Source organism: Sphaeramia orbicularis, chromosome 24 (assembly GCF_902148855.1).
Source record: "Sphaeramia orbicularis chromosome 24, fSphaOr1.1, whole genome shotgun sequence".
In the NCBI taxonomy this organism is placed as follows: domain Eukaryota; kingdom Metazoa; phylum Chordata; class Actinopteri; order Kurtiformes; family Apogonidae; genus Sphaeramia; species Sphaeramia orbicularis.
The window spans coordinates 19,992,730-20,007,844 of NC_043979.1; the positions used below are offsets into that span (position 1 = coordinate 19,992,730).

Sequence of the window (15,115 nt, forward strand, 5' to 3'; positions counted from 1 at the left end):
AATAGACAGATTACATAACATGTACGCTGCGCCCGGTGAGGTCTCGTTAAATACCGAGCAGTTAGGATGCCAACAAGTGTGAGTAGGGCAGCGGATGGGATTTCCTGTCTGAGGTCATTACACTGAGTCAGACTGTACGCTGGGAGGTACGGACATCTCACACTTTGTGGCGTCATCTGGGAGACTGCATAATGAGTCCCACAGAGTATTGTCCTCTTTACATCTCCAAACTGGCTGTGAGGCCCTCTGATGCTGTTTTATGTACTTGTTCATTTGTGAAGAGGAAGAGTGCGGAAAAGTATGAACAATATGGTAATGAGCTCGCTTAACCTTTAGACGCACAAGAGCCTCCTCCAGATGGAGACGTCTAACTCATCGGCTCTTGTTTTTTATGTGAGTGAAACAGTGGAAGAAACTTTATGTTCATGTTTTACTACTTTAATTTATGATTCATATTATTAAATGTACTCCTTCTACTGAGTGAAGCTCCCAGCGACATGTACTCTACTCTTGGGTAGTATCAGCCACTGGTATATATTTATATCCTCCTGAGACCCAGCAATGCATTTTTGTCCTCTGTAGTGGACAAGAGTTTCACAGCTTTACTTAAAAAAAAATAAACAAATAAAAAAAGTCCACGGAAAAGGACATTATATAATTTTTTTTTTTTTTTTTTTTTTAAATGTATCTGAAAAGATTGTTGCGGCATGCCATTTCCAATTAAGACAATTGTTTAACCCTCTGGTATCCCAGCCAGCAAGGCCCTTACTAAGCACCAAGTGTGCCTTTTTCGCACACTTGTGGAATAATGTAAAAAAAAAAAAAATTCAAACAGTTTGTTTTTAATTCTTTTACACTTTTTTCTATTTCATCAACTTGAGTCGTAAATAAAAATACCAAATTCTCAATAATTGTCACATTTTTTTAACCCTTTAACTGCCGTGTTTGTAATGTAAACAAACCATTTTTTTAATGCAAACAGCACAAAAAAATCTTTTTTTTTTCCAACATACTACATAAAAAGTGGATCACATATTATTTGATTTTTTCATCCTGGCATATGTCAATGATTAACAGCAGCATTGGTTAATTTGCATTATTATTTTTGGCGCTAGGTCAAATGTTCAAAAATACTAGCATCTGTCACCAAGTGTGCGTAAAATGCACACCTATAAATCAAACTATTAAATATTGTATATTGATTTATTTTTCTGATCTAATTTAATTGTATTTTTGTAAATCAAGGTCAGCCCTAATCATACATATCAAATGGAAGAAATAGTACGTTTTAGACACACTTAGGAGACAGATGCTAGTCTTGTAATTTTCTTTTGTTTACAATGTGCAAATTTTACTTGGTGGCCAGAATTTTAAAGATCATGAAAAAATGAACAACTTTTGAATTCTAACCTTATTTAAATTGTGAAAAATAATATGAAGTTTTTTAACACAAATTGCAAAGTGTGCCTAAAAGGCACACCCGGATACATCTACATGTACACCCGGAGGATAAATGTAAAATGGTGAAAATGTTTACTTACTGGGTCTCAGGAGGATATATAAGGCAATACCTGGCCTCTTGCCTGACTACATTTGTACATTAATTCAGAAGAGAAATTCCGATACTTGTTCTCTTCGTGCAAATGATCACATATTGCTTTCTTTTCCAGAACTGGGTCAAAGGGCTTTTGTTTACTCTGCACCTTATACAACTGTTTATTGTCAAATGTGTCTATTATTTGTATTTTAACTGTGTTGTATTTGCTGCTGCCTATCTTTTGTAATCTTTGTAAAAGAGGTTCTTAATCTCAGATATTTCCTGGTTAAATAAAGGTAAAAAATAAAAAAAGTCACATTGCATTCTTTATTTTTTATACTGCTTATTAGGCCTGGGCGTGTTGATCTAAATATCGATACTGTCGATACCAAAGTGAGTATCAGTATTGGATCGAAACCAGCGTGATGAGATCGACACTTTTGTTGCAGTTTCTCTTTTATACGTCCAGCAAATTACTCAAATTTTTTCGCAGAGTTCCTGTGAGTGCAGCTCTGTCTGTGCAAACAGTATCTCTCTCTGGAAAGTGCACTGGAAAGTATTTTTTGTTGTGCTGTTGACATTGTTATATTTATATTTTTGTTACATTGTTGCGTTTTTGTTAATTTGCAGTTGTGACTTATGTAGTAAAAGGTAAATTATTTTATGATTTTTATACTATTAAATAGTTTTACATTGTAATTAGTTAATTTAAAAAAAAAAAAAATTTTGTTTGCTTAAAATCTTTGTCCTGTGTTTCATCATGACCATAATCAACTAACTAAAGGCAAAACCACAAAATTATTAATGATTGTGACATTTCAACTAAATAGTATTGGTATAGGCCAGTGTTTTTTAACCTTGGGGTTGGGGTGGGGTCGCCTGAAAATTCTAGTAATTGATACAAATAAAAATAATAATTTACTTATGAAAAATATATGGTGAGTTGAGAAAGACAATCCCAATCCATAAAAGACATGACAAACTGTGAAGCTGAAACTGAAGCACTGTGGTTCTGTTTATCTGTCAAATGTTCATTGTGGTCAGTTTCAGATGCTGCAGCTCTTTCATCATTCATAGTTTGAGTTCTTGTTTGTTCAGTATTAATTTGCATCCTTGTAAATCCAAGCTGGACTGACTGTACATATCCTGACCAAGGAAAATAAAATTCTCTCTTTGTGCAGTAATCTACACCTGGCTTTTCTGCCTCCGTCCTTAATAATACACATTATATAGACTAAATGTTGTCTAAAATTAATGTTTATTTGCAACATAGTATAACAAATGATTACATGATCAAAAACAAATGAATTTTAGCAAAAAAAAAAGTCTCTGTTTTGAACGTCTGGGGTCGCCAGAAGTTTGTGATGCTAAAATGGGGTCACGAGCCAAAAAAGGTTGGGAACCACTGGAATGGGCAATACTAGCTCTGTATTTACTTGGTATCAGATCAATACCAAAATTCCCAGCATCGCCCACCCTTACCGCTTATTTATTCTTATTCTATTTTTGCCAGTTGTTTTTTAATACATGACATTTAACAAGGTGAGAGAGAAACTGTATCTCACTTCTCCGTATGTTCTGTACATCTAATGAACGAACAATAAAGAACCTTTGAATCTTGCATTTCAGCAGCTCTATGTTTATCACTGGATTTTGGGTTCATTCTGGAGGACTCATGGGACTGTGCTAGGTAGTCCATTAGGACTTACAGGACACTGGTCAAACTCAAGACCCTATTCCGCCTGTCCAATCCCCTTAAATCCTCTGGAGTGCTTTGTGCTACTGGCTGTGACAGCAAGAGTGAAAATACTGTAACTAATGCTGTAGTAGTCATGTACCTTCTAATATCCCTAGGTGATGCAGGCATGGGTGATTTATTATTATCTAACGATGACTTTTACAAGAGTTGGGAATTGGGGCCAAGGTCAGTGGATCAAATGGGATTTGTGGTGAGTAAAATGTCAGGCGTTGAGCCCGGTACTTTGTGTGATGATACAACTGTACACACTACAGATAGACACTACAAGCTCGCTCTACTTTCCTCTCATTTAACATGTTTACTCTGCAGGAACAAAACCTTGTGATAGATCACAGGTGTCAAACATGAGGCCCGGGGGCCAAATCCGGCCCGCCAAAGGGTCCAATCTGGCCCGCGAGATGAATTTACAAAGTGCAAAATGCAAAAATTACCCTGAAGATATTAACAGTCAAGGACATCAAACTCAAAAATAACAGCATAATAACCTAGAAATAATGAGTCCAAATTTTCTTCTTGGTTTAATGTGAGAAAAATCATATGATATTTTGCGATAAATAATGGCAACGCCAATTTTTTTCTCTTTGATTTATTGTAAAGAACATTAAATTCTGATATCCTTTCATAATAAAATGTCAATAACCTGAACAAATATGAACAGCCTGAAATGTCTAAAGAAAAATATGTGCAATTTTAACAATATTCTGCCTGTTTTGTGTCTTTGTAGATCTTATCCATAATGCACGTGTATATAAATCATGAGTTGAGGCATAATATTGATCAAATTGTGCTTTTTTTTTTTTTTTTTCAAAAATTTCAGCTTTTTTTCAGTTATTCACATCTTTTTTGTTTTGGATAGAAATACTTTCATCATTTAATGTTATTTTTTGCACTTAAAAATTTGAAGTTGTCATTATTTATAGGCTATTATGCTACTATTTTATTGGTCCGGCCCGCTGGAGATCAAATTTGGCTGAATGTGGCCCCTGAACTAAAATGAGTTTGACACCCCTGTGATAGATGGAATTATCAGCCTGATACCGACCTTCAGTTGAACCAAAAGAATGCTCAAGTTTCTCTACTCAAGACGAGCCAAAGCATTTGTGTACCTAAAAAAGTACATGCATCTGTATTTGGAATTAGAACATTCAGAGACTGGTGTCCATGCACACCTGATCACCCAAATGTTAAAGGGGTCATATTTTGCTAAACCCACTTTTATTAGTCTTTGGTGCATTTATTTGTGTATTTGGACCCTAATAGTTCAAAAAGTTTGAATTTGAACCCTCCAGGTGCTGCAAAGCTATCTTTATATTCATTCTGGGAAAAATTGAGTGGATTTCTACAACCTGTTTTAATTCCTGCTTAATTTGTTACGTCTATAACTACAGGGTGTCCCATAAGTCTCCATACATAGGAAAAATAAACGTTTCTTGACATAAACCATTTTTATTTATATAATATGCCCTATATGACTGCCATTTTGTTGGGAACACATTTCAATGCGTGTCCTCCACTGCTGAAGAACTATAAAGAAGAAATATAAAGAAATACATGTTAGAACCATATACAGGGTGGGGAAGCAAAATTTACAATGAACATTTAGTTGTTTTTTCTCAGCAGGCACTACGTCAATTGTTTCGAAACCAAACATATATTGATGTCATAATCATACCTAACACTATTATCCATACCTTTTCAGAAACTTTTGTCCATATGAGTAATCAGGAAAGCAAACGTCAAAGAGTGTGTGATTTGCTGAATGCACTCGTCACACCAAAGGAGATTTCAAAAATAGTTGGAGTGTCCATAAAGACTGTTTATAATGGAAAGAAGAGAATGACTATGAGCAAAACTATTATGAGAAAGTCTGGAAGATACTATTAAAGAAGAATGGGAGAAGTTGTCACCTGAATATTTGAGGAACACTTGCACAAGTTTCAGGAAGCGTGTGAAGGCAGTTATTGAGAAAGGAGGACACATAGAATAAAAACATTTTCTATTATGTCAATTTTCTTGCGGCAAATAAATTCTCATGACTTTCAATAAACTAATTGGTCATACACTGTCTTTCAATCCCTGCCTCAAAATATTGTAAATTTTGCTTCCCCACCCTGTATGTTCGGAATGTATTATGTCTCCTATGTATGGAGACTTATGGGACACCCTGTAGTTACATCACAACATTTGCACATATAAGGTCAAGACTTCAGACGAACATTTCTCCGAGCGTGCCATAATTGTTTGTCAGCAGCAGTAATTGTAGGAAAAACTGAAAACATGTCCAAACTTTGAGTCGATTACCTAAAATGTTCAGTTGTTGCACTGCAAAAATCAAAATCTTACCAAGTGTAGACTGTAATCCTGTTGTTTTTACAGAAAAAAACTGGCAGCTGTGGTTTCCAGAACAATACTGTAAAAAACACATCCAACTGTAAACATATTTACAGAGTAACATGTAGATTTAACTTTGGATTTAAATGGTAAATGGACTGCTCTTATTTAGCACATTTTCTACACCTTCATGGTGCCCAAAACCACCAGGTCAATTCAGGGTTCAGTGTCTTCCATGGACACTTCAACATATGGGCAGTCTGAGCCAGGATTCAAACCACCAACCCTTTGGCTACTGGATGAGCCGCTCTACCAACTCTACCAACCCATTCATTTACAAATTTAAAATATTACATTGTTAAATGTTTGCTTTTTTTTTTTTTTTTTTTTTATATAACTTTTTTATTTAAAAAAAAAAAAAAAAAAAAAGCAAATAGGCCGTTATTTCAACATTATGGTCTTGCAATTTAAACGGCATCACATTGTATTTCAATGTACAGTTTTATTTTCTAAAAACAATACAAATATATAATCTCTACATACAAATCTGATTTTGTTTACATACTCTTCCTGTAAAAACTGCAGCTGTATTTGATTCAGTCGTTATCACAAAAATCTTTAAAAAAAAAAACAAAACAAAAAAAACCAACAACTTTGCTTTGTATTGTCACTTACAGTTTTTTTATATTGCAATTTTGCAGTTTTTTTGTGTTGATTCTGCAGTCATTTTTTACAGTGTATTTTTCTCATTTTTAGTCAAAATATCTCATCACACTTTAAATAAGACATCATCACCTAAAGAGTAACTTTTCAGTGAGATATAAGAACTTATTTTTTAGGCAACAGATCTTGAAAATCTGATTTCAAGAAATCTCACCAAGATCATTTTCACTTGTTCCATTGGCAGATTTTTTTTTTGCTTGAATTAAGCAAAATAATTCTTGAATTTAGCAAAAGAAAATCTAAAAATTAGTTCTTATATCTCACTGAAAACTTACTCTTATGTCTATTATGTCTGATTTTAAATGTGATGAGATATTTTGACCAGAAATGAGAAAAATACCCTTTTTTTTTTTTTTTTTTTGCAGTGTGTTTGTATTAACGAACACAAGTGGTTGAACAGGACAGAGCACACAGTCAACATCTGGGGGGGGGGGGGGGGCTCAAAACAACCTGTCTCATGTCATTAGTAATCCATATTGTTGAAGATGGACCTGTGGAGTTGAATTAATGAAGAATTCAGACCCAAGCAGAGCATTTACAGTAGACCACAGGGAACTGTTTTAAAATGCAGAATTCCATTTGAAAAAGCAAAATAATGTGCACTAGAATTACACAGTGATGCAAGTTGGGTAGATAGACTGTTTCCAACCTCTATAAATCAGTAAAATCTGATTTACTCATATAAAATCATTAGTACAGGTCTTGTTTATGTATAAGGGATGCAAAATACTGGGATAACACCAGTGTCGAAAATAACAACTGAGCCGCTGCTAGTACTGATACGAACCTTATTTTCTGCTGTTTTCTGACCTTCATTATGAAAAATAATTCTACTGTTTTAAATTAATCATACTATCTTTGAGTGAGCACCAGTGTAATCATACAAATGTATGCAGTGACCTTCAAGAAAACACAAAAGATGAAACATCAGCCACTGTCATTAGCTGAATATCTTTCTCTTATTTTCAATGGTGATTTGGGCTGATACCAGTGTTCTTCAACGGGGTTTGACGTTCACTTTTGCTCACCAGCCACTGTGGACTGTGGTTTTTCCAAGTTAAAAGCTACTTAGCATTTTCATTTAAGACAGTTTTGTTTTTGGGAAGTTACATTTTATTTCATTAGAGGAAACTATGACTTGTACAATTTACTTGAACTAGATTCACAACCCTTTTGAATAAGTCATGATCTAATATTTTGCTCTGAAAAGGTTGTGTGTAAAGCTCTTGTTTTAGGAAAAACAAGACATAAAAAGAGTGGCTATTTATTGCTTATAATAAGTGGTGCTGGGGTGTAGAGGATTAATTGAAAAGATTAACACAAACGGCAGCAGATTAAAATGAGGTTTCGTACTAAATAGAACCATTTATACAGAGCAAATAATAAACAGACGCCTGAGTCTAACACGGGGGGGGTCAAACATACGGCCCGTGGGCCAAAAGCGGCCCCCCCAAAGTGTTCAATCCGGCACGTGGGAGGAAATCATTTTAGTTCTGTTTCCACATACAGACAAATATGATCTCAAGCAGGTCAGATCAGTTAAATACTCTCATAACAACCAACAAGTAATGACAATTACAAATTTTTCTCTTTGTTTTAGTGTAAAAAAAGGAAAATAAAATGACAATGTTTACATTTACAAACTATACTTTCACAGAAAAAGAGAATAACCTGAACAAATATGTACAACATGAAATGTCCTAAGAGAAATAAATGCAATTTTAACATCATGTTGTTAATGTTTCTCAAGTTTTTCTTCATTACCTCCACCAGGAAGTATTGTGATCACTTTGCTTTGTGTGTTTACATGTTTGTTTGTTTGCTTGTTTGTTTTGTTTGTTTGTTTGTTAGCAAGATAACTCAAAAAGTTATGGACGAATTTTCATGAAATTTTCAGGAAATGTTGATACTGGCACAAGGAACAAATGATTAAATTTTGGTGGTGATCGTGGGGAACGGGGGGGTTGTTCGTCTGTCTGTTCGCAAGATAACTCAAAAACTAATGGACAGATTTGGGATGAATTTTTCAGGAAATGTTGATACTGACACAACGAACACATGATTAAATTTTCGTGGTGATTGGGTGGGGGGGGGCTAATCTGCTTTGGTGGAGGTCTGCGCTCTCCGAGTGCTTTTCTAGTTTTAATGCACGTTTTTGTTCTTGTCATTGTTTAATTCAATCATATTTGTTGACATTTAATTTTATTTGTGTTCACTTTGTTAATGTTTCTCAAATTTTTGTTCATTTTTGTAAAATTCTTCCACTTGTTATTCTTTATTTTGTTCATATTTGTTGTTTTATTGTTGTTTTTTCAGTAAATTGTGCTCATGTTTCTCAGATTTCTCAAAATTACTAAATGCTTTGTATATCTGTAGATAAACTGAGGCAGAATATATTAAAATGTAAATAGTTTGTAGTTGTAAACATTTTCATCATATAATTGTACTTCTGTCGTTCTTAAACATAGACAAAAGTAAGTATTTGACATTATTCATAGGTTATTATTCTATTTTTATGCTATTTTATTTTACTGGTCCAGCCCACTTGAGATCTCCTTGGACTGTATGTGGTTCCTGAACTAAAATGAGTTTGACACCCATGGGCCTCCCTCAAATAAAGGCCTGGTACCTTCTGCGGCTGAGAGAAGTAACTCCGGACACACTGTTGGAGGAAATACAGCTACCTACTATGGATATAATTCAGCCTGACAAAGTGGCTGGTGTGAGTGACTATATTACCTGTCACTGATGAAATCTACCTGCATTTGGCCTTTGGGTGGGTGTTAACGTCAAGCCCTGATCCCCAGTATCTACGATTTAGACGTGTGACCGTTAATTTGTGATCCTCCGTAAAATGTTCCTTAAACACCTCTATCAGCCGCCGCCTGTCGTCAAATCTTGCAAAGTGCGTAAAACTTTAGGCTAATACCGAGCATGAGACGGGTTGTAAAAGTGCAACTAGAGAAGAGAACAGGAAAGGGATGATTTAAGTGCGAGTTCTTGACCAACAGGCTTTCTTTTCTTTTCTTTTTTTTACAAGAAGTTGTGAAATTGACAGTTTGTGAAACTGCCAAGTGTTTTTCTGAAGTCAAACAGAGACAGGGATACAAGGTGCAGTTTAGTTTGTTTAGGGTAAATTTGTGATTATCTGATTACACCCCCCCACACACACACACACCAAAATTTAATCATTTGTCGTTTGTTGTTTAATCAACATTTCCTGAAAATTTCCTGAAAATCCATCCATAAGTTTTTGAGTTATCTTGCTAACTGACAAACAGAAAAATAGACAGACAAACCCAGATGAAACTAGAAGCACTCGGAGAACGCAGACCTCCACCGAGCCAGATCAGTGGCCTGGATTTGGAAGAAAATTTCAGGAAATGTTGATACCGGCACAACGAACAAATTATTACATTTTGGTGGTGATCGGGGGTGGGGTGGGGCCACAGGGGCCCACTGATCGGCCTTGGCGGAGGTCTGTGCTGTTTTCTAGAAAAGCACTTGTAGAGCGCAGACCTCCGCCAAGGCAGATCACTGGGCCCCCGTGGCCCACTGATCACCCCCCAACCCTATTACCACCAAAATTTTATCATTTGTTCCTTGTGCCAGTATCAACATTTCCTGAAATTTTCATCCACATACATTCGTAACTTTTTGAGTTATCTTGCGCATAGACAAACAGACAAACCAGCGCCAACAAAAACATAACGTCCTTGGCGGAGGTAAACATAACCTCTGGCGTTTCACTTGGTGGAAGTAATAACATACTGAACTGAACTGCATTGCAATACAGGTCAATCATACTGGTGGTTGTGTGTGTAGGTTGTCATTTGTCCAGGTTTTCATTCTTGGTAGCTCTTCTGGGTTCAACTGGACTGGTTTAGCTAAACCAGTCCAGTTGAACCCAGAAGAACTACCAAGAAGACATACTGGTGGTTGTTTCTTAGATATCCTTACAATGTACCAGTACTGGTCATGTTTACAATATTAATTGTGCTTTGTGTTTTACTTATAAACAAGAGAGGTGCAAATTCAATAAAAAAAAAAAAAATCATCATAAATGCACCACACTGGACCTTTTTATTACATGAATTACACACGGGGATAGAACCTATGGGGATCAGCCATTGCTGGCCACAAGTGAGGTATCGTCGTTGTTTCTGGGTGATCAAGTGCAAGTAAACCAGCAGCAGTCAGTGAGCAAGATTGAGTGGAATGTGTATGTTCGTGCTTTTGTTTGTGCAGCCGTAAGCTTAGCATTCCGCCATTGTCCTAGAGACGTGACCCAGCACTGGACGATAATGTGCCATCTCATGCCATATTTCTACTACATGATATCGGCTCGACTGGACTCGACTCGGGTACTAGATACTATTCCTGGAGATCGTTTCCATTACAGGATACTACCAACTTTAGAGTACCTGGTCGTTATAGTGACACTGAGCATAACTTCCATGACGTCTGCTCAGAGAATTGTTGACAAATTCATTTGTTGCATGTTGACCCGTCAAGCTCACACCGAATCTTTTCATCAGCCACCAAGGACAGACATATCTGAACCTCCTCCACCCACCACGGTGTTGTTTTATGGGCTGCCATCATGGATGTATTAAGCCAACTGATATATTAACAGTAAACTTCTGAATCATTTTTTTTTAATGGCGTGCTGCGCATTGATGATGCAATGACGCAGAGACAACTCTCTGACCAATCAGTGGTCTATTTTAGTATCTCTTCACCTGTTTTGGAACCTCCGCAAAGCAAGTACTAAAAAAGTGGTGCCAGGTACCAAATTCCAGGTTCTTCTAAGTAATGGAAACACAAAAAGGCCAAGTCGTGTCGAGTCGAGCCGGTACCACATAGCATTAGAGTGGGTCAGTGACCAGTCCATCGCAGCCCAGGTAATCGGACAATACTACTACAATGCTGTGTCACTACCGGTGCTGGAACAGCCCATGAAAGAGGCAACATGTCTCTGACTACGACTGACTGACAGAGCAGTGACTTAGAACTCACACATACTTGACAACAGGCTATGATATAAGCATAAATCTGATGGAACCACTAGTATTATATGGGATCTTTTGAAATAGCTAGCAATGAAAATTTACTACATGTACCCTTTAACCAATAAAGACCCAGTGCTGCTTTTGTCGCAGTGATTTATCACCTTTTTCCTCTAATATTATCCTCTGTATTTAGCATTTTTAAGTGAAAATTCCTATATATTATCCTGTACTGATTATATAAATGTCCTTTAAAGCTCAGATTAAAGTTGAGGGTTATTATATCCAAAACAGAGAAAACTAAAGAAAAAGATTATTGTTTCTGCAAAATATATCGTTAACAAAACATAAAATGCGTCAATCCACTGTCATCGATCCAATTCTTTTACTGGTGAATCAATGTTGTAGAAGATGACAGTGTTTCTACATTAACTATGGGTCATATCTGATAACCATGAAAAGATGACAAACTCTATTTTATACCAATTATTTACATGTATTGATAGAATTAGTGGATCAATAGGTAATAAATATTTTATATCAGCGAATGATTTTGGTTCGGTGGATGTTTGGGTCTTTATGGGTTCATGTATTGGATTTTTGGAAACATATTGGGTATGTATTGTGGTATCAGCTGATATAACGTTACATCCATGAAAGTTTCTGGATAATTTTGAAGCAGGAGAACAAATTTGACACAACACAATTGACAGGACGAGAATATTTCTAAAAGATTGAATCAGCTTCATCAAATATTCAGGGTTCAAAAAATGTTTGGGAAGGAATGCTTCTCGGACCAAAAAAGAGTTTGTTCGAGGTGCTCTTTGGAAAAAGGGATTCAAAAAGTATTTATCTCACTGGAAGAAGAATCCAAGGCACTCTCTTTAAACATTAAAATGCTTTTATTTTCGTGACATGGTCATATCTAGACCTTAAAAACTTCACATGGGGCCGCGTAACTAGTTAGCATGCTGGAGTCTCGTTCGTTATCGGAATTAACCAGACAAATCGCTCCACCAACTAAGAACGGCCATGCACCACCAGAGACTCCGGCATGCTAACTAGTTACGCGACCCCGTGCAAAGTTTTTTAGGTCTAGATATGACCATGCCATGATAATAAAGGGTCATTCCACCTCAATTCAACGCGTTTAGAAAAAAATTCCTGCTCGACCATCTTGGGTTTGCTTCAAATTTTTACCATGTAGAAAACTAGCCAAGCCAAAATTTCAGGCCGATATATCAAATGTATCCAAAGAAAAAAATTCTTGAAGGTACCCCCTTCCTTGCCGTTTTTGACCTTGTGAAATCTGGAAAATAAACTTGAAACTTTTACAAACCCCTATATTTATTGACCAATCAAACACAAACCCAATATGATATATTGCAAATAATTACACATCCTTTTATATCACATATGCTTACAAAATGTAAAATTTCATGATAGTTCTAGGACTCCAACCTAGAACCATCGTGAGTCCTAGAACCATCATGATTTTTTTTTTTTTTTTTTTCGTGAGTCCTAGAACCATCATGAAATTTAACATTTTGTAAGCATATGTGATGGTCTTTCAGAAAATAAGTTCTTTTGGTTGGTACTCCTTGTCATACCTGTGGTATTTGAAAGTGAAAATGAATGAAAAATGTTATTTTGCGATTTTATTATGACAAAAACAACAACAAAAAAGGATCATACCCATTAATAAATGCTGATCTGATTACTCTATATACTTATGTAAAAGGATGTGTAATTATTTGCAATATATCATATTAGGTTTGTGTTTAATTGGTCAATAAATATAGGGGTTTGTAAAAGTTTCAAGTTTATTTTCCAGATTTCACAAGGTCATACCACAGTCCCAATAAAGACAATGTTATTGAGAATAGACATATGCAATCTATATGTGGTAGTCTTCCTTTACTGAAAATTTCGTGCATTTAGCTAGAAAACTTACTGAGATATTGCACTCTAAAATTTGCTACATTTTAAGACAATCGCAAAATGCACCAAAAACTGCAAGGAGGGGGGTACCTTCAAGAATTTTTTTCTTCAAATGTATTTGATATATCAATCTGAAATTTTGGCTGAGGTGTTTTTTAGTGTTAAACTTTATATGGTAAAAATTTCAAGCAAATCCAAGACGGTCGAGCAGGAGGCACTTGTTGAATTGAGGTGGAATGACCCTAAAGGCATTTTAATGTTGAAAGAGAGTGCCTTGGATTCTTCTTCCAGTGTGATAAACATTCAGGGTTGCCAGGTTTTATGCTTTATCCTCTGTACGCATTTTCTCTCTTACCTCATACTCCACATATTCTTCCTCCTCCACCTCATAGGAAACAGTCTGAATCTTGATGTGTTCTCCGTCCTCCAGCAGCTTTGCTTGGGGATCCTCCGTGCCAGGCGCGTCTGCCCCCGCTGTGTTCGACGCCTCCTTCGATTTCTTCTCTGTGAAGGTGGTCTCACAACACTCACTTTTGTATTCCTTAGCTTTGATGCTCCCACTGTCCTCCTTATACAGGATGAAGTTGGGCCTGTAGAAGGCCTCGACTGCCAGATGCAGCGAGGTGGCGTCTAAAAGCTGCTGTGATTTCATCTTCCCATTGGTATTATAGCTTCCTCCACTCACCACGGTGCCGTTATTCACCTTTGCGCCTCCTCCTTCACCTCCACCTCCACCAGCAAAATAATTAATAATGTTTTCCTGGTATTGGTTATTGGGGAAGTCACCCCCGTAACCATTCACCATGTGCTTACTGTTTTTGTCCAACAATGGATTCTGGAGCTCGCTAAGGTTCTCCATAGCAACAAAGGTTAAAGGTCAGTCGGAGGAGATTTTCGGTGATATTACTTTTATTAAGGAAGCAGAAAAAACAGACAAGTGGAGAAAAAAAAAGAAGTTGTGTTCCTCTGTAATTCACGTGGATGTCAGTAAAAGGTGATTATGGCATTCAGAATTCACCACGCTGGAATCTAAAGTGGGAGGAAACAGGAACAGAGAGAGACAGAGTTTCAGATTTAATGTCAAAACTAGAAGGAAGACAGTATTTGACATCCACCAGGTAACAGTTTACCACGCACTTGCACATCAGATCAAAGTTTATCTGTCATTCCCTCAGCAGCAACAACTTTTTACAGCGCCCCGCTTGTCAAGAGCTGCACCCCGCAGATGATTCAATTAGATTTAATTTACTTCCTCGCTCCTGACATATAAACACATCACTGAGAAGCAGCAGCATCACATCACGGCACTGTCATTTCCTTGTTTTACCCTAGTATATCATACTTAACTACGTCTGTGTATCTGTGTGTGTGTGTGTAGGTGTGTGTGGGTGTGTGTTTTCAGTGCACTTAATTTTATTATCTCCCTGTTGTTCGGGTCTTAGTGTCATCAAGGTATCATGAACTTTATATTCAAATATACAGGGTGGGGAAGCAAAATTTACAATGAACATTTAGTTGTTTTTTCTCAGCAGGCACTACGTCAATTGTTTCGAAACCAAACACATACTGATGTCATAATCATACCTAACACTATTATCCATACCTTTTCAGAAACTTTTGCCCATATGAGTAATCAGGAAATTAAACGTCAAAGAGTGTGTGATTTGCTGAATGCACTCGTCACACCAAAGGAGATTTCAAAAATAGTTGGAGTGTCCATAAAGACTGTTTATAATGGAAAGAAGAGAATGACTATGAGCAAAACTATTACGAGAAAGTCTGGAAGATACTATTAAAGAAGAATGGGAGAAGTTG

The 15,115-nt window shown here is 36.5% G+C and overlaps 1 protein-coding gene across 2 annotated transcripts in view; it reads right to left on the minus strand.

Moving 5' to 3' along the window:
* Positions 1 to 15,115, minus strand: part of syndig1l (synapse differentiation inducing 1-like) — a 128,900-nt gene that overhangs the window by 92,062 nt on the left and 21,723 nt on the right. For both annotated transcript variants that reach the window (XM_030128932.1, XM_030128931.1), the window contains one exon: positions 13,656 to 14,329. In XM_030128932.1, coding sequence (XP_029984792.1) covers positions 13,656 to 14,159 — 504 coding nt within the window. In that variant the 5' untranslated portion in view covers positions 14,160 to 14,329. The remainder of the gene's footprint in view (positions 1 to 13,655; positions 14,330 to 15,115) is intronic.